General features: G+C 34.4%; 1 protein-coding gene across 1 annotated transcript in view; it reads left to right on the forward strand.

Annotated features, from left to right (window-relative positions):
* The window catches only part of EYS (eyes shut homolog), a 700,331-nt gene that overhangs the window by 155,918 nt on the left and 516,560 nt on the right, over positions 1 to 27,853 (forward strand). The window contains exons 12-13 of the mRNA XM_050973021.1: positions 17,490 to 17,603; positions 19,819 to 19,941. Of these exons, the coding sequence (XP_050828978.1) occupies positions 17,490 to 17,603; positions 19,819 to 19,941 (237 nt within the window). The remainder of the gene's footprint in view (positions 1 to 17,489; positions 17,604 to 19,818; positions 19,942 to 27,853) is intronic.

The raw sequence follows: 27,853 nt of genomic DNA on the forward strand, positions 1-27,853 counted from the left end.
TCTGCAATCTAGAGCTATAGATGTGTCAAATAACAGTTTAAAGAAGTAGTGTGGATCAATTTTCTCATATAGTGAATTATGCAATCTTGTAAATTAGTTATAATGACAAGAATCAAAAATATCAGAACAATTTAATTACTGAATTTTAAAACATGTTTTAGTGTTAAATGAGTCTGCCGTAGCAAACTGCTTCAGCAACTGTTTGACTTCATAAAGCATTCTGCAAGTGTTTCTATAAACAGAAAAAAAGAAAAAAGGTGGGGGGATTTGAGGTTGAATCAGATTGGGTAAAATCCCAATAATGTAGATTTTCTGGTAATCTCAGAGAGAAGCTTGTTGGGTAAATTCTGCAGATGTTTACTGAAGCACTATAAGAAGGCATGTACTAAAATGCTATAGCACTCTAAATTAATGCCACTAATAATGTTTGTATAAATCTTTTGATCTTTTTTTAGCATACACTTTTAATGAAGAGATGTAGAGGCTGCAGACACAGACATCCCTCACATCTTTTCAGTAGTGTCAAATGATAGCAGATTGGTATGATGCCTATGCTATAGCTTTATGACTGACTTTGAACCAAAATATTAGATTAGGAGAAATGGTGAACTGATTATGCTGGTTAACTGATTACACAAGGCTGAAGCACAGTGTGAGCAAGGTTTGAACAACAGCTCCTGCCCCAGACCATTCTGCTGCTGAAAAGAAAAAAACTTCTGAAAGTTCCTTGGTGTAGACTGTTCTTTGATTTACCCTGGGAGTGGCCTGCTTGAAAGAGGACTGTGGGGGAAATAATCCAGGATATTGTAAACAAAAAGAGATGCTACTCAGCCACATCCCTCTTTGTCTATGTGGTTTATTTTACAGCTGGGCTGGTGTTCTCTCTCTAGAAATGAAAAGTTTGAGTTTAAGCTCACAATGGAGTCCTTAGTTTGAAATATTTATGAGATTTTTTTTCATTCTGTTGACTATGAATTTCTGCATAAAGGTGAATGCCTCGTCATTGGGCTCCAAGTCCAGTAGAATTTTTAATCACCCAAGTAACTCTAATTATATAAGTGACTCCTCTAAAATCAATATCATTCCTCACACACCTAAATTGTACCCTTACTTAAGTGCTTTCTTGGATTCAGGCCCAAAATACTGTCATTAGAAAATGTGCCTCTTTGTATCTCAGAGAAATGTAACAATAAAAGTGTATTTCTGTAAAACGATCACATCTCAGATGCATGCTCATTTTATAAGGTTAGTCTGAGTCAATGGATCACATTAATAAAAAGTATAAACAAACAAATTATAATTCAATATTTCTATTGATTCCCTTTAAATAATTTGAGAAGCCCGTTTTCATTACAAATGTGGACATATTTAATTAATATTTTTTTCTACAGAGTCCTTCATACTCCCATGAATTTAATTATAATGGAATTTTATGCAGATTTCATTTAAACTTGAAGAAAATTATGCAGCTTACTGTTACTGCCACTTTTGTGAGTCCTAGCAAGAACTGCTTGGCTTGAAGGCAGAACTACAAATTTACATCTTAGAAATAAACAGCGAAAAGTAAACAGAATCAGGAACAATCAAAAGCTATTCTGACTACCGGAATGGGCAAAAAGTATACATGATAAGAAGTTTGCTGCTAGAGGCTGTCTTTTTCATCTTTGCTTTGAATGTAATATTTTAAACTGTTCAGATTAGATTGACTGTGGATCTTAAGATTGTCTTTGCAGGAAAAAAATCAGAAGACTCAAAGACTTCCCAAATAATTTTAAAAATACCAGCCGGGGAACTGGGTTAGAGGATTGCTATAATTGTCTCACTGGTACCTTCCTTTTCACATTTAACCTCTCTTTCTTACATTGACACCCTACATACAAAATGCCATTTTTTTTATACATAAGCTCTTTGTAGATGTCTTTGAACGATGTTTTAAACCTTACCTGAAAGTGTGGCCTACTTTCTTAGTTAAAGCATTTGATTTTGGAACTGTTTGTTCAGACACTCATTTTACAAATTCTTGGAATTTTTTGACCTCTACATCCACATCAATAACTATTCTCTTCCAGCCTACTTCCATGTGCAAAATGTAGCTAATAGCAATTTATTTTTATTAATAAAATACATATTATCTTTAGACCAAGAAAAAACTTCTATATCTGGCTAAGATTTCTGCTGTGCAGAAGTTCTGCAGTCAAAATCACTTGTGTCTCAGTAAGCTTCATTTTAATTTCAGTTAAACTTGAGGCCCTATACTTTGGATGGCATTGAAGTGTTTTCAAGAATATTTTATGAGTCCAAGGTTAAAAAGAAAAAAAACAAACAAAAAATCCAAACATATTTCTGCTGGAAAATTCCCTGTACATTCCAGGGGTGTTGGAACTACAGTCCCTTGCAATACTGATAATTTATAGCTCTATGATGGTTTTGTGTCACCCTGCTTTCTCTTAACTGTACTTGTGATGATGCCATAAATGCCAATTTTATTTGATATTGCTTATTTTCCTAAAAAAAAGGTCATTTCAATTATATTGTTGTTCTTCAATGTGTCTCTTAAGTTCTCTCCAAATCTTGCTCTAATTGTTTTCTGGAAATACTGCCAAGATAAAAAATATCAGTTTCTCTAGAGCCTTCTTATTGGGACTTTTAATGTAGCAGTAAAATGTATATCTTTTCCCTTCAAACTTCTAAAGATTTTGTGTTATTCTGAGTTTTATTATAATCAGTATTAATTATCAGGGATGACTCAGGTAATTATTTTCATAACCTTGAATGAGGATTCCATGTCTTCCTGGACTATAAAAGGTAGCAAATTGAATACTTGTCATTTAATGTTATCTGTAGCACTAAGGAAATAGTCGATATTTAATTATTACTGTATAAATAGGACCAATCCCTAAGCTAAAAGTAAAAATTGGTCTTGCCTCTTGAGTTTCACATTATTTTAAACAAATGTTTTAAAATTATAGGGAAAAAAAACTTTGTGTGCATTTAAGATCATTTTGTAGCATATTTAAAACATTTTCCCTCCCAGTATTTTATTATTTTTCTTATATCTTACTACTAATTTAATATTGATCATAGTTGTAGGTTTTTGTAATTTAACTTAGATGAATTAAAAGTGATCTATTGGTCAATTTTAAAACAGTAGATTTTTAAGATTACTTGCATTTGTAGTGTCACAAGTAATACTGTTTTGCTTATGCTCTCAAGACGTGACACTATGTGGAAGAATGACCTTCAGTACTTCCAGTAAACTGGGGTGTGCTCTGCTAGAAATGTCTGATGAGGAAAGATTATGCTGAGATTTTAACAGACAGACAACATCTTATCTTATAGCAGCACACATGCTTCTTGAAAGCAAGAAAGGCAATTTACCCTCCACTGAGACTATTTATTAGCTTTTTAATTGTCGTGGACTACTTCTGTACAAGAAACCATTAAATCACTGCAGAAAACAAAGAATGTGCACGATGGGTGAGAGCATCTGTGTTGATAATTTCTAAGTAAATAAATATCACCTATTCAAACACAATTTTGAACACCTGTTCAAGAGCAATTTAAGCTCATATTAAATTCTTGGTCAGTGACTGTGTAAGCACTTGTTGATGGAATGGATTACTGAGAAGGACAAAGCAGCAATTTCTAGTCACAGCTCTCTCTCTCTAGTCAGTGCTCTCAAGTTTGCGGAAGGAATATTTAGAAATGGGCATCTAGATTTGTTTTTCTAGAAATAAACTTAGTCTTTGAACAAAAAAATACAGCTTTTGAGGAAAAAAATGTTCACTAAAAATAGTAGGGTCTCCTGTTTTGTTTCAGTACGTGCAAAAACCCCTTCATAAAAAACTTGATATAACAGTGTCACAGATGGAGTGGCTTTACTCATAAGAGAGAAGTAAAAATATGTTTATTGATGTAAACCAGCAATTTGACCAAGTTTGATAGTAAAACCAGCAGTGGTTTAACAAGATTCAATGGCAAAGGTATGCTGGATTATTATATAGAAAATAAAGTCAGACAAAATTATCAGGGAGATATCTCCCTTGATTCAGAAAGGACACCCTTTAATTCTACAATTCTTCTCAAAGAGGAATTTGGGTGCAACTGATCCTCTACTAGTCTGAAACTTGTTCAATGTTTATGTCTAAAGGTTTATAGGTGCACAATCAATCAATTGAATAATTTAAAATTTCAAATTTTAGTATGCATAAATCACTTACTAAGGATCTGTTGCAGCAAGGAATGTCTAAAGCTTGAGGAGCAACCTTGAGAGGTGCCCCTATTAAGGGGAACATCCTGCTGTGCACTTGACTGTCAGGCAAGAGAGCTCAAATGTTTATAGAGGAAGATATTTGAAATACAGCCATACCTTCATGCTGCCCACAGAAGTTAATTTCTATCACACTTGGCTTGAGCCAGATCTTGACCAGTGTTATTTTTGGGTAACAAGAGGGGCCTCAGATTGGCTCTTGGCTATTGTGCTGTTTGTTATCTGTCTCCCTCACATACATTATGAGTGTGGTGCAACCATCACAACTGCTACTGATGATTATCACTTGAGCAGAGCTATGGGAAATAAAGGTCAGGTAACAGGGCAGCATTTCATCACTCACAATAAAAAGTTATTGAAATATATATATATATATATATATATATAAAACCTACTGAAAAGTAGGTTAAAGTACACCATCTATGAATAAAAATTAGGAATCAGAAAGATAAGCTTTATGCCTGAACCAATGTTCATGGAAACCAGCAAAATGGATGTAAGGGATTTGGTTTAAATTCTTGTAAAACAAAGCTAAATTCTTACATCCTGTTAGACTATGGAAGTACAAAGGAACTGAAGCAGATCTCATGATCTCATAAAGTGCTTTTTCTACTTTATTTGTATAATAGACTGACTCTCTCTCACACAGATGTTAAAAGGATCAATGATAGGAAGTGAACTTGAATACAGACCAAACCCTGTGCAAAAGATTCAATAAATGAATTATCTGCTGGCAGATCTCTTGTGCTTACTTTTGGACGGGACTAGTCGAGGTCTGACATGACCTCAGATTTTATTTGCTTTATGAATGTTTCATTTCTCTTAAAATACACCCTAGTGGTAATTCTCAAAATAATCTTTTTGAAAGCATGTGGATAATAGACACTAGCTCCTTGGTAGCTAATCCTTGTGGTTTTTTTCCTATGGCCTTAATGCTGCATCTAACCATGTAAATTTACCTTACCAAAAATACTTCAATGAAATCTTCTAATTTTTCTGTCTTCAAGTTGATAGTTCCCAAAGCACCTTAAGGTCATAAGTGCCTGATTTCCACTGACTGCTAATTGCAATTAAACAGCTGATTTCCCCCTTACAAGTCAGGGAGAACTACCAGATTTTACTGAAAGTAACACCACAGATCACATATCTAAGTACTTTAATTTATTTACTGTATTTAAGATACAGTGTCAGGTCTTCTGTGTCAGGTTCTTTGTCTTTTCTTCTGTGTCAGGTTCTTCTTAAAAAAATTAAATACTTTTAATCTTTGTCTGTAACATACACCATTTTATCTAATAAATCCTCTGCTGTTGCTATATCTAAGAATTTAGTCAGCCTATTGACTTTTAAATTCTGCTCTCCTCCCTTCTCCCTTCAATTGATTTTTTTATGGAAGGTACTAATTTTATGACAGTGTACTGAAAATATTTCTGAAGGAAATATGAAGAAAATGTTAATTCTTTCAAAGGAAGCATTTCTTTCACAATCAGAAGCTTTCAGGAGTGAGAAAAGAGATGGTGATTGATTCAATGACTTCAGTAGTTCCTGACAGCTATGTGTTTCTGTGACTTACAGAGCTTTTGAAATTAGCTGATTCCTGCAACGTTTCTGTAAAGAAATACATACTGTCTTTCTAAGATCTATTATGAGGTTCAACCCACTTTCAATTCTTAAATTGAATATTATTTGTGTGATCATATTCAAAACTTGTGTAGGATACAGAAAATCTTTAAGCAATTTCAGAAATCTTTAAGCAATTTATAGAAATCCATGTTCAGTTTGGATAGGCCAAAACCAGTTACAATTAGAAAATGTTTTTGTTTGCATTATGGCCTCTATATATTTTTTTACAAATTCATTTAGAATGCTAAACTTAAAATTAGTTGTAGGATATGTGTGGACAACAATGGGCTAAGTTTCATCCATCACATCCCCAATCTAAATTAACATTCAAGCCATTCTTTTCTCTCTGGTACTCTCCCAGAGAGCTATTTGTTTTGCTTTCCTTCTTAATTTACTATGTCATGCTTTCCCACTAGGTAGTTTCAATAATACAATATAGCATATATTGGAAAATGCAATTAAATTTAATTTTCAAAGCAGGTCCCTCCAAAGGCTGAACGAGTCTCATTGTTTAGGATACCTGCGGGATATCATTGTACTTAAGTGCATGTATTTAGACAATGTTTGATGCTTTTACCAGCACTAAGCTCATTTTTTAAATGAAAAATTTCTAACTAAATAGCTAAGAAAACTCAGAAGTATTGGCTTTTCAAACTCTATTGCTTTCTGCCAAATTCCCATCCCTACCGCAGAAACAAGAATCCTTGCGGACAATGTTAGGAAGTTACTTGGTTACCTGGCACAAAAGATATGAAACAATGGTAAATGAGGTCATCATGCTGTGTAAATTTATCTTGAACAGACAGACTTCTTACCATTTTCTTCATTTTTGTTCAGTAAATAAGGACATTCAGGCTAGTACTTCACAAAAGAGAAAACAGCAGAAAAAAAATTGACCAAATATGAATTATGAAAAGAGCTGAAATTTAGAATGAACTCAAGAAAAAATGGAAAACGACAGAAGAGTGATAAAGAAAATTCACAAGTTAGAAGTAGCATGAAGCATTTTTTTAAGTGAAAGTCCTAGAAAAATATGTCTATGAAATAATTAACTACTATAATGTTGACTAAACATACTTAGAGTAATTCAGGCATTTATGAGAAAAAAGATAATAGTCTTTGAGAAAGGAAGTAAAGGTTCTTTAAAGAAAATCACTGATGACAAAGGGCACATAATGATATACTAGAAAATACATACATAAACAGGTATACTATTATACCTGAAAGAGCAAATTTAAAATTATTTTATTTAAAGAATTCCAAGTCGTAAATATGTAAGAATAATTGGATTGGAGAAAGCAAATAGAAATTTGAGTAAATGAGGAGATTATACTCTATTTTTTTTTTTTTTTTATTATTGGGACAGAAATAATTGATTTCTAGTTATGTGGGTCTGTTTGTGCATTTTTATCTCTACAAGGTGAATTTCTGTTGTGGGTAACTTTGCAAAGAAACATCTAGGTTCAGGCTAAAACAATAATTTTTACACTTAGTAGAGATTAATTGAAAACAATTCTAATAATTTATTTCATATCCAGTTCTCTTGCACTAGATGTAAATAAAAACCTTGCGGTTAAGTAGTATTATTCAGCATGCAGTGAAAAAAAGGCTTGAATTTTGGTTGCTCTATATCATTAACTTGTGCTGGAGCATCATTGTCATGCAGTACAAATTTGAATGATTTTTTTTTCCTCATCATAATTTCACACTGTAGTGCCAGAATGATAGACTCATAATGGGCTCCCAATAGACACATACAGAAATCATTTTGTCATGGTTATCTCACCTTGTAACAGCAGCGAAAGCAGTTGGTCTCCATGGTCTTGCATTAAACTGTCACATCACTGCTCAAATCCTCTGTTTCAGGAAATGGTGACAGTACATCTTGAGTGCTGTGAAAAATAACGACTTCATTGCCCTTAGTCAGTGGCTCTGTAAAACCAGACTACTCATTTATTTATATGGGAGGGGAAAACATTTTTCAATAGTAAGTGATCGTAGCAATTAACCATTTTCTTTGCTTGTTTAGCTGTGTCTAATTGATCTTACCAACATTTTACAACTCCAGTACTGAATTTTGAAGAAATTTTTTTTATTCAAATTTAACTTGCCCTGATTTTAAAACCATTTAAAATATACCCTAAATAGATTTTTTTTTTACTCATGATTATTTAATTTCTCATTTGAAATACAGCTCAGCTACTCCCCTCAGAGGACACTTACTTAATTTTTTAAAATTTTTGGATCTTCATTTTCCAATGGCTTTTTTTTTCTCTTTTTATCTTGACTGTAGTTGCCTACCAGTTAACTGAAATCCTAAATGGAAGAGAAATTTATTATCCTGCATTTGTAAGAGAAAAAAATTGCACTGATTCAAATTCTTTGGCTCTAAGGTCAAATTTTTTTTATTTAATAAAACTCCCATTTTAATCATGCAACTAGAAAGCAGCAACTTTTTGTACCAGAAATGTATGATAATGAGCTGGACTTACTTTGAGTACTTAGCAAGCAAAATAAATTTGTTATATTAATGACACATCTAAGAGTGCTAAAGATAAGTGTATTATCAAGTGTGCTACTTTTTCATTGTAAGCAATGAACATTCTCTGTCAAGAAAAGCCAAATTTTTGGAGCGTATTCAAAATTACATGTTTGGTGCCAATCCAGCCAATGTCATGGGCAACAATGCAAATGACTGTCCACAATGAATCTGGATAATTTAAGGGGTTTATTTAAGAACAATCCAGATAAAAGATCTTACTTTAGCTGGTTATCCCACTTATACCCACCCCTTCAGTGCTTTGTCTGCACTGGTTTGATTTTGTGGGAAGCTCAGGCAGAGAGACATGCTGCTTCATGCTGAGTGGCTGCTCAAAGTTATCAGTCTTGAGCATTACCAAGAACAGTCCTTGTGCATACCCTGGCTTCTTTTTTTTGTTTTTTTTTCCCCACACATGTCTCTGATCTCCAGGCTCCTGCCACACTTCCAGGATCTTTCTTCCAGTCAAGATCTTCAACTTCTTTCTCTCCAACCCTCTTCTCTTCAACGCTACTTCTTGTTTGCAGGAGCTGCTGTTGTTCAGCACCAACTCTCTCTGAAAGCTCAGACTGCCCTCTCCTCCCCAGTTCTCTCAGTCTCAACACATGATTAAGCGGATGATGCTCTCATGGCATCTTAACTGGATTCAAAATGGGCAGCCTTTATTTGGGCGTGGCGTTATCAAAGTTTGCAGTAAGGCCATGCAATGAGTGAAGATAAAAAGTTGCAGACTTTTGCTTGAGATGTTTACCCACACCCAAATCCCCAATTATTTGCTGTCTGCTAGCCTTTATGATTTAAGCTTTTTTTTTTTCTTCCCTCTGATACTCACACTAAGGATTTCTATTTTGAGGAATGGTTACCAAATTTCAGGGATGTCAATCCAACCAGTTTCACTGGGATTCATATTCAGCAATTTTGTCTCTAAAAATTATGAAATATTAGGGAGCTTCCATTATTTCTTTACATGGTAGAATTTATGCAGAATTTGCCAGCAGGAGGCAAAAATTAACATTCAGCTTAGTTCAATCCTAAATGCTATGATCTATTTGTCATTTAGATTTAAGGTTAATCTTCACATTATTTGTAAACTTCTGTGTGGGTGTTACAAGTATAAAATTTTATCCTGAATAGTTTGCTTATAAGGACAGCAAATTTAAATAGACTTAGGAATATAAGGATATGTGAATTCATTAATGAACTGTTGAATTATTTAAAAGAAATTAACAATGCTCCATGTCCCCTGAGATACTTATCTGGGACAAAAATAACACCTGTGTTGTGCATCTGCTGGGCAATAAGAATGTCACAGTTTCTTGCATGAGAATTTCAGCCTCTTTGACAGAAAAGTGGTCATCTGGTTATTAGAGTCAAAATGTACTAATATTATTTCTAATACCATTTATCCATTCCATTTCTTTCACAGTGAATTTATCAAGAATATTTCATATTGATGTCAGTTTAAAATCTGTTAGGAAAATAGAGTAAGGCATCTCTACAAAAAAACCAAAACAACCTCTATGAGAAAGAAAAGCAGAAACCCATATGAAAGAATGACAAGTACAAACATTTCCTTAAATCCTTTTTATATTGCCTCTAATGCATTTTCACCAAGGCAAATTTTGACTGTAAAAAATGTGTTGTGCTTTCTTACAACTGCTTCCACAAACTCATAATTTTTCCTTATATTTAAGCTATAAATCTCGCTATTCTTTTCACTCAAGCTGTGAGTCTTGAAAATCACAAATGTAAGCAGAGATTCCGCAGGCCTAGAGATAGAAATGAAACAATAGCTGTCCCTGTGCTTCCTGTGGTAACAGGTATGTTTAACATTTGTCTTGGAATAGAACTCTTTGTCCTTTATGGCAGTTTTTACCTGTGGGAGGAATCCAGATGCTGTTTCTTTGCCCTTGGTTTTGTTGTGGCTTTACAAATTTGTCTGCCATGATGACCTCCTCTCAAAAAGACTGATACTAATGGTAAAAGAAAAAAAAGGGGGGGAAATGAAGAAAAGTTTTTTATAGGAATGGAAGAAACTACTCTGATGCTTTTCACCTTTAAACAAATATTTCATGGGTCATTAGAAAATTAGAATAGGTTGAAAGAAAAGCTTGGGAGATCTCCTGCTGTAGCATAAGTAAAATCAGCAAGCCTCAGCTTGCACAGTTTTTTACAAAATCATTCTGTCAAAGGACATGGTTTTCTATTCAGGTCCACTGTATGTTTTGTGTGACTAGCATCTCCCACCTGCAAGTCTGTCTTAATTTTTCTCTGCAAGGACAAACCATAAAGGTGTGTGGTTTTGTTTTGTTTTGTTTTCATAAATAATGGAACACCTCTACAGTCTGCTACATGTTTTTTTCTTAATTCCTATTGAAAATTGTTCATCAGTCTTCAATTGCCTGTCAAGAAAGCTTTAATCTCCTATACAAATAATTCTGACAGTTGTACAAGATAACTTTAATGTGGCTGTTCTCTCCTTATTCTGAATTTTTCTGCTTTTTTTTTTATATTAGGCCCAGACAACTGAAGACTCAAAAAATAAAAATGTTAGATGAAACCCTATTATAGATGCAGGGTGGTTTACAGAAGACAAGATAACTAAATTATGGATATCCCCCTATCCCCCTTCCCTTCTTCACACCATGGAGACAGTAATGGCTTAACCTTGAATGGCCAGATGTAAACCAAATCATCTATATGCAGATTTAGAACACTGAAACATCTGGTAGATGAGATTTGTTCTTTAACTCTTCTAGATTAATCTAGGTCAGTGGAAGTTCATAAAAGCATAACAGTTTGTTATATTATATCCCTTGCACCACTTTATTATTTCCTTCTTAACACCTGAATGCACCTAGTATGCATATACCCAAAAACCATATTAAAAGAGTGATTAGGATTTCAATATATGGAAAAGCCAGAATTAATGTTACCAGTGTGATTTCCTGTACTATCTCTGTTCCTCTCTGTGTAAAAGCATTATAATCTGAAGTTGAACGATTTCATTTTGCTTATGTTATGTGTGGTATTGCCCACAAGGGTCCCAGGATGAGGGAAGAGACGAGAAAGTTGACTCCATGTATCAGAAGCTTGATTTATTATTTTATGATAGATAATATATTAAAACTTTACTAAAAGAATAGAGGAAAGGATTTCATCAGAAGGCTAAGCTAAGAATAGAAAAGGAATGAATAACAAAGTCTTGTCTCTGCCCGAGACCATCCAGACAGGTGGTCTGTGATTGGCCCTTAATTGGAAACAGCCAGATGAGGCCAATCACAGATTGCCCCTGTTGCATTCCACAGCAGCAGATAAGAATTGTTTACAGTTTGTTCCTGAGGCCTCTCAGCTTCTCAGGAGGGGAAAAATCCTGAGGAAAGGATTTTTCATAAAACATGTCGGTGACAGATATGTTGTTATGTTGTTTCTATACATGTACTCCAATACCCCTACATGTCAGTTGAATTCCAGAATACTGGGCATGTCTTCTGTTTGGAGGATTATTTAAGACTTTAGATTAAGTGGTAATAGCTCCATTCTCTGCTTTTTGCTGGATTATAGCAGTTGAAGACACTTCTTCCCTATTAATAATATTGGGTGCAGTGATAGTTTAGTTATAAATCTTAATTTCTTGAGAAATGTTTTTAATCACATTCAGACTACTAATATGTGTTCTTAATACAAAGCTGGCATGTTATCTTATGAAAATTATTGTGCAGGGAATTTTATATCCACTCTTTAATTTTAAATGCTGTCACAATTCATAAATGCAAATTTAGGAAGCTCGTGAGAATGATAATATAGCATAGCAACCTCTAATGAATGTGTGTACTGGTGGAATCTCTTTGTTGATAAGGTTTTCTACTGTGTAATTTAAATTTGTTTGTGATAATGTCACTTTTTACCTGTGACACTTATTCTTTAACTTAAATAGCTGTTCACATTTTTTGTTGATTTTTCTCACGGACAAAGTTAACAGAAACACTTGTATCTCCTTTCAGCCTACATTTTGCTACACCAGAGAAACTAGAATTTCTGAGTCTTCTGTTCTGTGACAGGCTTTCTATTTCCCTGGTCACTCTACCAGCCAGTTTTACAGGCTTTCCTACAATCCAGTAGGAAAGGGACCTCAGAGGATCCCATTTGATTAGAAAGGGAGCCTAGGTGAGAGTTTCTTGCACCCTGTCCAATTGTCTCTTGAAAAACTCCAGTGATGGTCAACCTACCATGTCCCTTGGGAGGATGAAAGAAAGTTCTCACTGCAAGATATGTCTTCCTTACATCTTATTGAAAAAGCAGTGCTTTTCTCTAATGAGACCCTTCCTTTTGTTTGGCCAATATGCATTTGAAATAGAAAATACTGTGACATTTTTCTGTCTAAAATTCCACCAGCTCTAGAGACTGAGACGCTGTTTAACCTCAGAGAAGGTTTTTAATAAAGTAATGACCTTCTTCTAGAACAAAGACATAAAAAAATGTGATCTCAACAAGCAGAGTTCACACATCATTACTTGAGGTTTAGACAGTTCAGTTTCCCAATGTGCCTTATTTTTTAGTGCATAACCTGTGTGCAAGAGATTCACATATAATCTACTTTAGTAACTGGCTTAACTTAACATTTTAAGAGTTGAGACTTTAAAGACTGCAACATAAATTTTTTTTCAGTTTTATGCTTTCATCCTTGAAAAATGTCTAGGAGTCTGACCAATATGTAAAATTATTACTTTGAAGTAGTGTCTGCATTCAAACCCCTAGATGATCCTAGACCACATTTGTATTGGTAAAATTTAGTAGAAGCTAACAGAGCCATACAAAGGTTAGACATAAGTTGTTTCATTTTTACAAACACATGTATTATTAAAAAATAAATTAATAGTAAAGATTTCTTGCCATTAATGAATAAGGATTAGATCTAGTAGATATAAGCATCCAGGGAGGATGTGTCCAACTTTTCTGACATATTCATAATGCAAATTCCCTTTTTATTCATTGAGGACCTTCTGGTAAGAATGAGAACATGGAATCATAATTCTCAGGTATCAAATATTAGAAACATATTTATTTCATATTTTTTTTGAAACTAATTATTTTTTAGATTTGACCTTGAGTTTCTAGAATTGTTTATGACACACAGAATTTTTTTTTTCCTTTTATATGATTTATTCCTTAATATTAGGCTACAGGAAAGCAAATAACATTGTGGCTTTTACATATGAAATATGTTTATGAATCAGATTGCTGCATACATATTTTAATATAATAGCTACAACTCTATTAAAATTACTCTATTTTTGAAACAACTTCATTTATGTAAAAGAGTCCCACAAACAATGTTGCTTTCACAAAATTACTTCACAGTAAATCTTATTACTTTTCTTGACTGTTTATGTTTTAGCTTACATTTACATTAGATAGGGAAACTATGACAGGTGCCAGTGGAATAAAGATGTCATCCTCATCTGAGGAAGAAGTCCAAATAAAGAGCTATAAAGCTTGAGAGCTGAAAATATTTACTGCAGTTGACCAAAAAAATAATGAAATCATATCCTTAGTAAACAATTTTGATATGTGTTTCCAGTTCTGACCATAGAAACTCTGAGTTATGAATTCATTCCTTGCAATAATTGAAGCAAGATAATTTAATACTTCTAATTCATCTTTCAGATGTGTTTTACCCTTGCATTTTCAGGGTAGGAAAGTTGTGTAACAGCTGCATCATCTATTATATTCTCTGATGATAGCTATTTGCCACTCAGTGAAGGCAATAACTAAATATTTTTGGAGAATATAATTTGTTTACCTACTTTTTATACTAATATAAGCCCACTATTACTTATAAACTTCAAATTACTTGTGATGTGATGTGATATGATAAAAAAATACTGTACTATTCTATACATGTAAAGCCATATTATATAATTTTATATTCTTTTTAAAAGGCACTCTAGATTAAATGACAAATTGCATCAATACATTTTTACATCAAAAATTCCCATAAATGTTTTCTCAACTGTTTGAAAGGATTTATATATGGGACACACTCCTTTTCATTTGACTGCATGGAAATATTTATTCAGGAGCAGGTATCTCTCTGATATCCCTTTTCATTGGCTGATGGAGAGAGATGCTGGATGGATAAAGGAACAGAATTTTTCCTGGTTCATAGAGCACTGAGATGGCTCTACCAGAGTCATCTTATGAGATCAGAGTGTAGAGCACAAAGGTTTGGAGCACTTATACAGAGAAATTTACTTTCATATTTTCCAATGTATGAAACTGATTAACTTGTATTATATCAAAAAGGAGTAAATATTTATGTTTTAATTTACTAATTTCTTCTATTTTGTTGTCTAACCTAATGTTGTTATATCACAAGTAATGAAGTAAGAATACGTGGATTATAATGTAGCTAAAAGCATCCCTCAACTAATTCTTGATTTAAAAATAATACAAATGAAGCTTATTTTCCTTCACATTCTTTCAGCCCATTATGTGAGTTCTTTAATGTTTATGAAAGAAGTGTCATTTGTTGGTATGTTGATCAGCAAGAAATAAACATCATCAAAGTATATTAATCATGATATGATATGATATGATATGATATGATATGATGATATGATATGATATGATGATATGATATGATATGATATTATTATAGGTATTATATTATAGTTTAATAATTCTATATCAGCAGAAACAATTTTAAAAAATACAGACTACATTTAAATTGTTTTCTGTCTGCAGGACATATTCTGTTAAAAATGTGACAAGAAGTAATAAAATTCTATCAATATGTTTTCCTTTCAGCTCTTTCAGAGTGGATAATTCACACTGCATGCACCAAATTCTATTAAAAACAGATTCCAGTTATGCCTTTATTTTCTTCCCTTCCAATCCATAGGTTTGTAAAAGAGCAATGAAATAAACTATGTAAATGAAAAATTTTATAAAGTAGCTTCTGCTAGCTGCAGCTCTGCATTTGCCCCTGTGATATTCCCCCTTGCCTGCTAGTCCTGCTGTAACACAAATCCTCAGAATGTCAGGTGCAGCTGCTGGATATTTCCACAGCTCCCAAGGAAGGGTGACCTGGTCACGACTCGTCACAGGGAGTTGTTGCAGCATCACTGCCAGACCTGCTGAGAGCTGGGAGCTCTTGAGTCACCCCTCAGATTTCATACTGTTTCACATACTGTTTAGATCCCACATTTTAGGATCTAAATGTGAGCATTTTTCTGATCCTGAAGTGGCAGCAGTGGTTCCTAAAACATTTTAACACTATCAGCAAGACCTATAAAACTGCTAAGTGTTTATTTCTAAAATGACCTAATACGCTCCCCAGTAGCTCCTTTAAGAAGCTCTCTAGCAGGTGCTGTTTTCAAAAAATAATTTATGAGTAGGCATAAAGGCTTAAAAAAAAAACAACAAAAGAACAACTTGGAAAAGTTTATATTTTCTATTATTAAGGATTATTGTGTTGTTCTCTGTCCTTCTGTACTTGTTAATTTTCTTATAATAAAAAAAAAAAAAAACAAAACAAACCTATTTAGCCTAGATTTCAGATAGTTAAGTTTCTAAGCTCAAATAATTTCCATCTAGGTAGCTAGTTCTCAGTTACAGGTGTTATAAGCTAACATTTTCAAAAGAACATTACTTCTAGAAAAAAATTCAAACTTGTTAAAACTTAATCATCTGTAACAGCTAAATTAAAGTAGCTTGTAAGCTATGCCTAACCAGTTTTGTTTTCATAAAGGTCACAGAGCTCTGAACCACTGGTAGAAGGAATGTTTCCTGTAGTTTTTTAATATACTCACATGCAAAACAGCTTCTCATACATATTTTCTTCTTCTCTGAATTTTACATTTTAGGCGTAAAAAGTATGAGCTCATTCCATCGGTGTCAGTAATTTTCTAACCTCCCCCCCCCAAAGCCTCTTTGATATTGAGTATCATCAAAACAAATTAAAATTTATAGGTCTTGATTCTCATTATATTCCCATTAGAATAATTCTTCATCATACTTAAGATCAAATCTTGCACCTTTCACTGCTATTTAAGAAAATACCAATTTATCTTGTCTTCGTCTAACACATATAACTTAGGGGAAAGTGGGTAACTCTGTTCCCCTACAATGAAAGCTAATTTAATATTTTTTTGCTTTGTAGATCAAGGAAACAATTTCTATCCCTGTGTTCCTCTCCTGACAGGACTCCCTTGCAACTGATGCTGCAACTTGTAGGAGTTGCAACCCCCCTATAGCTGCTGGTGCTGCAGCACCTGTGCCCTGTACAGTGTCTCAAAGCACCTGTAAAAAGTGCAAAAAAACTGAGCTACTCTTTCCTTATACATGTTTAATTATTCTTCAGATTTTTGTTTTAAGGATGTACACCTTCTGTATTTTAGAAACAAACCAAACAGTCTTATGTACCACAACTGAGCTGTGCATTTTACATGTCCTGAGGCCTGACTTGCACAGCACATCTTTGCTATGCCTCAGTATATTTGTGCTCTGTCTTTTGTTACTCTCCACAGCAATAAGGACAACACAGTGGATAGAATATAATTGATGTACTATTTCTCACACTGATGTGACAAAATAAGGTATTGAGCAACCTGGTTTAGTGGAAAGTGCCCCTACCCCTGGCAGAGAGCTTGAAACTAGTTAATCTTTAATGTCAGACCAACCCAAAATATTCTGGGATTATATCAAAAAACACTAAAATTACTCTAATGCAAGAAAAGCACATGAAAATCTCTACCTTGTTTTCTTAAAGCTATGAATGTCTTCTTGCCTTCTGAAAGCATTTCCTACTTCATGTATTGCTTTATTTCATCAATAAAGATGTATTTGTAACATTGAATAAGACATGAATAAAATTTAACTCTTTACAAATAAAATAATAAAATACAGAAACTCTGACTTAAATTTCCCTTTTCCAGGGGAACATGAATTTCAAGATCTCCGGCTTTTAGTTAAAGAACACCATTTGAAATATATTTTTCATGCTAATAGCATGCATAATGACAAAGAAAATCAAAGCTTATCTTACTTCATTTGCAGGTTTTTCAGGCCAGTACTGTGAAACAGAAATGAATGAGTGTGATTCAACTCCTTGCTTGAATGGTGCTGTTTGTCAGAATGATGTCAACAGCTATGATTGCTTTTGCCCTGAAGGTAAGTTGTTCGAAATAATTTATTTTTTTTATCATTGACAATTCTCAAAACTGCCTGCAGTTTACAAAACATCTTCTTGACAGGCATCAAGTCATCATTAAAACTTCCTTGCTATGAAAGTCATTCATTCCTTTCCAAAGTCATCTTGGCATCTTTGTCCACCAAGTCAGCATGTCTACCAAAATAATGATCATTGAGATTGGAGAAAAATTTAAGACTGGAGAGAGATGTAGTCCTAAATGCCACCTTTTTTCAGACAGAACATAATGATTTTAGCAAAGTTTGAAGCAGTGTAGAAAACACAAATGAGCAGTACATGAATTCTATGGAAAATATCATCAATAAGCTTTCAAAAAGTATTTTTGCATTCATTAACAATATGCATATTTCTCACTGATCATGGCAAGCTACAATGGTAACAATGACTTTAATAGGCCATCACTAAAAATACCTATTAGAACTTTAACAGAGAAAAATAATTTGATTTTCATCACCTGTGGTCTGTTTCTTTAAAAATACACACTGCTCTTTGTTATCAGTACTGTATGAAAAAAAAGATTGCAGTAAAAAATTAGTCAAAGAAAACTAAAATATTTTAAAGCACCTAAAATTACAGTTTCTTTCTTAAATGGTTTTATGAATGGGTTCCTTACAAATATTTTTAAAAGTACCTTTAGTTAAAAATAAAGCCAAGGTTCTCATTTATTACCTGATGCACTCTATGTTTTATTTTTTTTATTTTAATCTTCAAATTCTACTATTTTCTGAATATGGACTCAAGGTAGTTGATTTCATAGCTGAAATACATATTTCAGGCATGTATGTATTAATACAGGCATTCCAGTGGTGATAACTTCAGAAACTCATCACAAGAGATGAAATTGCCCCAAATAATTCTCATAAGTACATTCTCTGTCATTAGTTAGCTTAAATTAGAAGCCAAAACAGATATTGGAAGGTAGCTGGAAATTAACCTTGGAAAAGATCATTTTGCTGTTTAAGCCTGCCTGACCAGCTTATAAAAAATAAATCTTTCCATGCACATTGCTAATTTTGTGGCTTACAAGTTACCTGTGAGACATGGGTCTGATTAAACTTTAAATGCAAATAAGAGCTGTTATTTTATACATTATTAATGAATTAAGGGCAATTCTAAAGTTTTATGACTTAAGGATCAGTGGAAATTGGTTCCATGGTCAGTTTGAGAAATTATAGGAATATAGCTTGCACTGAGGGTAGCGATAGCTTAACATTAGTCATGGTCTTCCTGCAGCCATGGCCTGTGACAGCACTAATGACACTCATTTTGTAGCATGACCATGAATTAGAATACATTCACAAGAGCATGAAAAGTCAGCTATTGGAGAGGAGATTTTCTAGCAATTTCAACTGCAAAAATCATTGTTGGACCTCTGAGTTTGCTAAAAGTTGTTCTGACACAAGAAACTGGGGTTGTTTAGTCTGGAGAAGAGGAGGCTCAGGGGAACCTCACTGCTCCCTACAGCTGCCTGACAGGACGTCTGTCTCTCCTGCCGTGTCTAGTGAAAGAATAAGAGGAAATGGCCCTAAATTGTGTCAGGGCAGGTTCAGATTAGATATTATTAGCTAAGAAAAAAATCACGAAAGAGTGGTTAGACACTGGAATAATTTGGCAGGGAGATGGTGAACTTGCCATCTCTGGAAGAGTGAGAGAGGAGTCTGGATGTGTCACTTGGGGAGATGGTTCAGGGGAGGTTGGGCTGTCAGTTGGACTGGATGGTCTGGAAAGCCTCTTGCAACCTTGATAATTCTGGGGTTCTATAAAACAAATAAAGAAAAAAGTAGAAAAGCAACTATTTGAGAACGGATTTTAAGAGAGATTTTAAGAACTGATTTTTATTTTGACAGCAGATATCCAAATCCTAGCTTCACTTCACCTGTAATGTTGTCAGAATGGCAGCAGATACATAATTCATAAGTTCTCAAGTCTTAATGAACATACTGAATCTTAAATTTGTGCTTTCATTTATTGACTCCTTTCAAAGTGTATTTGACAGGAAAAAAATACATTTTTCTATTAGTGAGAGAAAAAAACTTTAAGAATGAGAATCCATAAGGATTCAAGATCATTTTTTACAAGAGTAAATTGAAAACAAGGGACCTAAAGACATTGCTTTAGAAAAATAAGGCACAGATATAACTGAATAATGCAAAGCTCTTTGGTTTTATTTCCAAGGATTTGAAGGCCTGAACTGTGAAATCAACTTTGATGAGTGCACTTATGGTTTCTGTAAAAGCAATTCGACTTGTTTAGACCTGGTTGCAGACTACAGCTGTGCTTGTCCTCCAGGATTCACTGGTAAGATTTCTTTTAACTTGGAAAAGAAGTTAAATAGTTAAAATATTAATTTTCTTTCTTTAAATTAATTGCACTTTGTTCAGTGTCTTGGCATTAATAAAAAAAAATCAACTCAGGGTTCTGTGGGATTGATAATCCGTTTTAATTTCCCTCCTAATATGATAAAAATGAAAGCAGTGTGTGTATGGAAAGCAAAACTGTATTTTGCATAGAAGAAAAAAAATGTTCAGAACCACCTAGTCTATGAAACATAGGTGAATAGGTAGCTGGTGCTATTTTTCTCAGATTTTATAACAGCCATACTTGACTGATATGGTAACAAAAGCACAATTTTAGAAAGATTATACTTTGTTCTCTTTAACAAAGGTGCCATCAGATCCTTATGACAAATTCTTGTAAGTTGCACAATTATTTGCATGTCTAACAGGTTTAAGTAAAATAGCTCTTGCATCGTGCAGAGTCTTCAAGGCTCTAGTTTTTGCCAGAAGCAGTAACAGCATCATGGGGAAGTCAATAAAACTGTCTTCAAAAATATGCCATCTAAAAACAATGTCAGGCACTGAACACTGATTTTCAGCTGCTGATTTCAGAGATGCAAATGGAGCAGCATAAGTCATAAGTAGTAACAGGAAAACAAGCAGTGGCAGTCTAGGAAATCATACACAGTTAGTGGGTCTTATAATAAAAAGCCAAACACGTTTGTCCAAAGAGCTCAAAATGAGTGGGGACCAGTGGAGAGGAAAGGAAAAAAAAATGTAAGAGATTTTTAAGGAGAAATGAAAAGTTAAAGTAAGAATAGTGAAGGATGAGGAGGCAAAATTAAGTTAGTTGTAAATAGAGCATTTCAGGTCAGTAGTAACACCAGTGACTTTCAGTTTAGAAATTCTTCATTCATATTTCGTCAATGGTTAAAAGTAGGAAGATGGGACAAAAGGAATCTAAGACAATACACTGGCATTCAGAATCTCTGGAAGTAATAATATTTGCAATTGCCACCGACTTCTGTGAATTTTCATGCAAACTTATTCTTATATTATTCAGCATTACAAAACTGAGATGTGATATATTTCCTGTAATACCTTATTCTCCTTTTTATGTTGGTAACAGGCTTTGCTGCCATGAGTTTGCATAGTATGTCTATTTTGCATCAATTTTGAAAATAACAGAGTTGATTACAAAGTATTTGTTTCAATAGATAGAAGGACTTTAATGCAAAAATTTTAAAATAAGAAGCTTTTACAACTTTCTCCTGTACTGCTAGAATCAAAATGGAAGATGTCTAACTTTTCTGTAGTAGGTTGATAACAGTCAGTTTAAACTGGGAAATTCAGGGAAAGCTGTTCATTTGGAAAATACTGCAACACTATTTTGGGATGTGATGGAGTTCACATTATAGAGCCAGAACTACAAATTAGTGTGTGAGTGTCACTAAGGAAGCCTGGGACAGAGTATGTGTCCCTCAGGAGGAACTCTTCATCCTATATTCAGGATATATATGCAGCATACTGATGCAAACAGTTTGACAGTAACATCCTTGTTCATTCCAAGACAAGCAGGATTCAGGATCTGTCAACACTAAAAAAGTTACAAGTGAGTTATAAGTAGATTTTATTGAATACCTTGAGGCCTATATTGAAGTCATAGAAGTTCACATGACTGCATAATAGGCTAATATGAAAAAAAATTCAATTTTCTCCTGCATCTCCTATGTGAGAGACTTTCCATCATGAATGTGCTATTGATCTCACTTCATATTGGCTTTTCTTTGTGAGACAGGACATCTCCCACAAGAAAAAAAATTAGCCAGCCTACTGACTGCAACACTGAACATTTGAAAACCAAAATTATACAAAGATGAGCAAGGTCTTGCAGGGTGGGGGTTGGCCTGTTCTCCCAGACAGATGGTAACAGAGAAGAGGACACAGCTGCATCAGGGGAGGTTCAGGTTGGACATTGGGAAGGATTTCTTAATGGAAAGGGCTGTCAAGCATTGGAATGAACGGACAGGGAAGTGGTGGAGTCAAGAACAATGGAGATGTTCAAGAAATGACTGGGCATGCTTAGTGCTATGGTTTAAGTTGACATGATGTTATCGATTGGTCAAAGGCTGGACTCGATGATCTTGGAGGTCTATTCCAACCTAATTTGATTCTGAGATCTATGGATGCTCACTTATCCTTAGAGTCAGCCACAGAAATTCAGTCTTGCTTGCATCTCGTGCATCAGATAATTGTTCCACGTCCATCAGCCCTTATGGCCATCACAGAAGCAGCTCAAAAGCCAGGTCTTTTCTGTGATGTTCCCTGATGACCAAGTTCACTTAAACAACATGCCTTTGTCTGAGTACTAGTCAAAGCATTGATGTTTTCAAACCAAAACAAAACCCAGAAGCTATCAGCTAAAGAGAGGGATGGTTCCCCAGGCTCCTGGCCAGCAGAGCTCTGACTCAGCAGGCCATGGAGGAGTGAAGGGCTGACTTCCTTTCCCCAGCTCAGCTGGAGCAGCACAGATGGGCTGCTGGTTGGCACAAACACTGTAAAAGACAGGCTGCTGAGGGCAGGCTTCCCACAGTGGGGTGTGCAAACTTAACATGCTGGAAAACAAACAACATTTATGCATTCATGGAAATGTATTCACTATGTACTTCTGAGTCATTAGAGAATATTTATTGCCATGTCATGTGTAAGTGTACCTGCTTTGCTTGGAAAGAAATTCAGGTTAGGACATTTGGGAAAAAAATCAGTAAAGTGCAGAAAAATCTGTTTAAGTTTCATCATGCTGCAAATTATATTATATAAAACTTTTGATAAAATAATATATAGAAGTTAATGAATTGCATGAAAGAAAAGCAAATTAATTTTACATTCATTCTAAATATAAGCAAAGTTGCTTGGTTTTTTTATGCGAGAAATCAAATGGCACATTTCTCCAATAGTATTCCATCTGCAAATGAATGCTAAGCATGATTGGTTTAAATTAGAGGGTGAATAATAATAGTTGGAACCACCTGACAAAAGATAAGTTAATTCTTCAATCAAAACTTTAATTAGCTTGTATGGAATTTTCTTTATCTTTGCTCTTCTGGAGGAGTTATGAGATTATTTTTGTACTCCAGTTTATCCCCATTATTTCAGGTATAATGATAGGTTTTTTTAGTAGTGAGTCCAACCGTTGTGCATTGCATAATGTATGTAGAACATCCATTAATATCTTTCTGGGCATGACTATGTACTTAGTTACTTTCAGATAAATTGGAAAATAATAATTTTATATGAATAGGCTTGATCATCAGTTTTAAAACTGTTGTCGATTGCTAGGAGGTTCTTATCAAAAAATAAAAAAAGGAAAAACAATCATGTCTAGAAAAGCTCATAGAGAGAAGACACTGGAACATGTGGCTGAAATTTTTGGTCTTTCTGAGTTACTGTGGAAAATCAACCTAATTTTTCCTTAACTCTACATTTTTCCTCTGTTAATGTCATTGATGACATCATACGATGAACAGTAATATGCCAGCAGCGTGAGGATCACTTTTACTTTTTACATCTGAGTGCACCTGAAAAATAACATATAGCAATCAAGACACAATTTCAATCAAAATTTTTGTTACAACAGCTTCAAGAATCCTGTAAGGAATTAATTTTCTGTAATGACCTGAGCAATGAGTGAATAAACCCTGACATAAAAAAATCAACCTCCAAGCAACTTCCCCAGTGCACATTTTCATCCCTTACAGACATTTTGTTAATGAATTTGAGAAACAGAAGTGGCATTTTAGAAAATGGTTATATTTAGGGTGTGCTTAGTTTTTTCCTAGTATATAGTTCCTCCACTAAAAAAAATCCCCCAAATCATTGATGTTGGAAAAGCTCTGTTGTTCAACACTGCCTCTGCAATACCAACTAGCATAATACTGGAGTTTTTGATACTAAATTATATTTACCAGTGTATACACTGGGTTGTCATTTTAGACAGTGAAACAATTGTTTTTTGCCATCCTTTGTTTTGCTAGACCCATACTAGAAACAGTATGACAATGTCAAGTTTTAGTTTGACCATACTAAATAGGAGTCTTATTTGGTGCCATCTGGTTTTCTCTCCATTTTGTTCTTTACTCTTTGGCTTTCTTCTTTTGTCATGATTTTTTTTTCTTTATTTTCTGTGGATACCCCATATTTAGCACTGTTCAGGACCAGTTTGGATAGGGCATTATGCAACTTGGTCTCATGGAAAGTGTCCCTGCTCATGACAGGGGGTTGGTACTAGGTGATCTGTAAGGTCATTTTGAAAACAAACCATGCCATGATTCTATGGATCTAACATCAACCTGGCCACTAGACAAGTCCTGAGGCCTTGTTCGAGCTTGATACCTGACCAGTGGCTAGCAATACCAGTGCCATGTGTACTGGGCCCCAGGGCTGCAGTGGTAATAGCCAGAACATTACACCACAGCTTGACTCTCTTCACTGAAGTGGTGACCAGAGATTACTGAGAAGCCTTGAGGCAGGAGGAGAAATGCCTTAAATGCAGAATGAGGATTTTTTTAGAGCTGTTTAAACAACTATCATAATTTTGGTTTTTTTTTCCCCTTAGCACATTGGTAGCCAGGCAAGAAATGAAATATTATTGGCTATTTCCTCTGGTAACAATACAGTAACACCTTGAGCCTAGTTTTCCTAGTAACTTCCAAAATCTCCAATTACAGGACATACACTTTTCACATGATGACAGTGATGCTACAGAGCCCGGGTGCCTTAGGGTGGGCTATTACTATTACAGAAATATGCCTGTCTCTCTAAGTTGTTGTGATGTTTTCCCAGGGAAGACGCAGAGAGGGCTACAGGATGAGTGTATATATTTTGCAAGTCTTCTAACAATCCATAGATTGCTGGTTGTGTGTTCTGTATTAAGTCTGTGTACCAGAAGGAAGTTAATGTTGGCCATTAACCACCTTGTACTGAACCTAATTACTCTAGTTTTGATTAAAGCACACAATGAATCCTAAAGCATTCAATCCTGATTTGAATGCATGAAAAGAAGCCAGAATTTCACTGGAATTTTTTCTAGTAGTAATCACCATCATATTTAGAAGTTTATATTAAATATTTTATTTCAATTTTTGTCTTCAACTTTGATCTACTGCATCTCATTACCTTTTCTACACAAAATGAAAAAGCTCTTGCTACTCAAGTATTTTCTCTTTGTAAAGATACTTGCACACTGTAATCAAGTCACTTTTTGGTTTTGTTTCTTCTAAATGAAACAGATGGAGCTCTTTAAGCTATTGCCAACAGCATGCTTTCTTCAGTCGTTGAATAAATTGTGTAGTTTTCTTGCATCCTTCCCACTTATTTTTAAATATGGAACATTCTAATCAATGTTTTATACAGAGGTACTTTACACATCAATGTTCCCTTTTTGTTTTATTTAAATACGTCTGAGATTTTTTTCTCACAGCACTGCAATACTGCTCATATGCTGAGGTCTTCAGCAGTCCTTTTCAAATTGCTTTTGTTTTTTTCCCCACATACAGCTCAGCAACAGCTTAGTAGCTATAATCTGCATGGTTTTTTCTGTGCTTGTATCTAAAAACTACAAGTGACCTGCAGTACATTGAAAAATGTATTGTTTAGCTAAACAAAATTATCACAAGATATCATTTGGTGCATGTGACGATGTTCGCAGGGGTCTTAGGATGAGGGAAGAGATGAGAAAGTTGACTCCATGTTTCAGAAGGCTTGATTTATTATTTTATGATATACAATATATAAAAACTATACTAAAAGAATAGAAGAAAGGATTTCATCAGAAGGCTTAGCTAAGACTAGAAAAGGAATGAATAACAAAGGTTTATTTCTGACCGAGACAGCCTGGACACGTGGACTGTGATTGGCCATTAATTAGAAACAACAACATGAGACCAATCACAGATCCACCTGGTGCATTCCACAGCAGCAGATAAGAATTGTTTGCATTTTGTTCTTGAGGCCTCTCAGCTTCTCAGGAGGGAAAAAATCCTGAGGAAAGGATTTTTCATAAAAACACGTTGGTGACAGGTGCATAGGCTTGGTCTCCTGTAGAGAGGAGATGTAGGAAAGGAAGTGAGAGTGGAAATGAGGTATCTGTTTAAAAGTCAGTCTTGAAATAATAGAGTAAGAACTTTCACATTTGGCTACAGAAAAGGAGACTCACAGAAGTATAAAATGCCTCATTTGCCTCATTTGCCTCATTTGCCTCATTTGCCTCATTATGGCTTTTTCATGAGAAAGATTTGAGGGGCGAACTCAGACTGAATGTGCCAAAAGCTGTACTGCTTTCTTTGGAAGGGTAGGCCTTAGTATCTTTCACTCTGTAATTTCAACCATGGGCATTTATGTTGTGCAGGAAGAATGTGTTTTTCTCTTCCTGCTAGTGTTAGCACTTTTATCCTACTTCTCTTGTCTGCTGCAAGTCTGAGCTCACCTCTCTTTAACACCACTAATGTAGAAATGTGTTTTGATGGAGAAATAGAGTAGATACAGAGATTTGGACAGAAGCCCTAGGTTCCAAAATCAGAGCACAGTTATCACACACCAAGTAGCTAAAGACCTTTACCATAAGGCAAAGCAAGTTTCCAGATAATCCAACTCCTTACACAAACATAAGTCTTTGGACATCCTTCAGTGTAATAAACAGAATTTATACTCTGTGAATTATATAGTCACAACACTAGAACAAAATACTAACTATAATCTGTTTCATTCTTATCCCAGCAAAAAACTTATATTATGTTGCTTTCTCACCTATGTATCCTGTTAAAAAGATTCAATAATTCCTTATTTTCTTGGTGGAATCTTCCCAGTGTGATGTTTTACTAACCACTACAAGGATTTTCTTATTGTCTAATATTTCACTGCAATTTAAATGCATTGCTTCTCACCCTGTCTACTATGAACACAGCAAACTGATGAATTTTTTGAGAGTACCTTCTTATTTTATGATTGCCATCACATTTCTATTCAAATTTTCCTTTTTTAGGCTTTATAGGCCCATTTATTTTGTTCATCCTACAAGGTCATGCTTTTGAGCTCTTTTTCATTCCTAACATGCTCATACGGACTCTTATTTGGCTCGAAATTTTCTTAAATGCACCTCACTGCACAATGCAAAGCACTCCAAAAGCAGCTTTAATCCAGTAAAGCTTCTAACTGGATATGTTCTTTTTTATGTATGCCAGCAAACTATTTATTTTAAAACAAAATTATGGTGTTTTTTCCTACTTTTGATTTTCTGTATCATAGCTTCTGATTGGATTACGTTTGTTATATCAGTCTCTGTATTCGGTGAGTTGAAATTCATGAAGACTTCTAATCCTGTTCTTCAGTGTACCTTTTTTTGTTGCCATCAGTGGGCTTTCTTTGCTAACCACCATCTAGGTTGTTGAAAAAAAATTAGTGGAATTGAATGGGGAGTAGATTTCTTTCAAAACCTCTGCAATTCATTCATCCAGTCTGGTAGCAAAACCACTGATAGCTAATGTAAGAATATGGCTTTCCATAAAATTTTACTCATCAGATAATATGCTCTTATAGTTTCTATGTAGACCAGTTACTGGGATTTCACAAAAAATAGCATTAGTGAACAAAAGGAGCATGACATTTGCTACTGGGTTTTGTTATCCACAAAATGTGTAAATTTATTGTAGAAGGGAATAAATTTGCTTATATAAGGCCCATTTTTTAAAGAATTGTTTTTTATTTATAAGTTCTTGCAAGTAAACACTTTAAAACTTTTCCCTATATTTCTTCCAGGAACAGGAATTTCAAAAATACATTTTTAATGTCTTTGCCTTTTATTATTTTCCTGAAGGCTGACTTTAGTGGGTCTTCAGGTACTTTGCCTATTTTTCACATATTCCCAAAGAAAACTATTG

Source organism: Serinus canaria, chromosome 3 (assembly GCF_022539315.1).
Source record: "Serinus canaria isolate serCan28SL12 chromosome 3, serCan2020, whole genome shotgun sequence".
Taxonomy (NCBI): Eukaryota; Metazoa; Chordata; class Aves; order Passeriformes; family Fringillidae; genus Serinus; species Serinus canaria.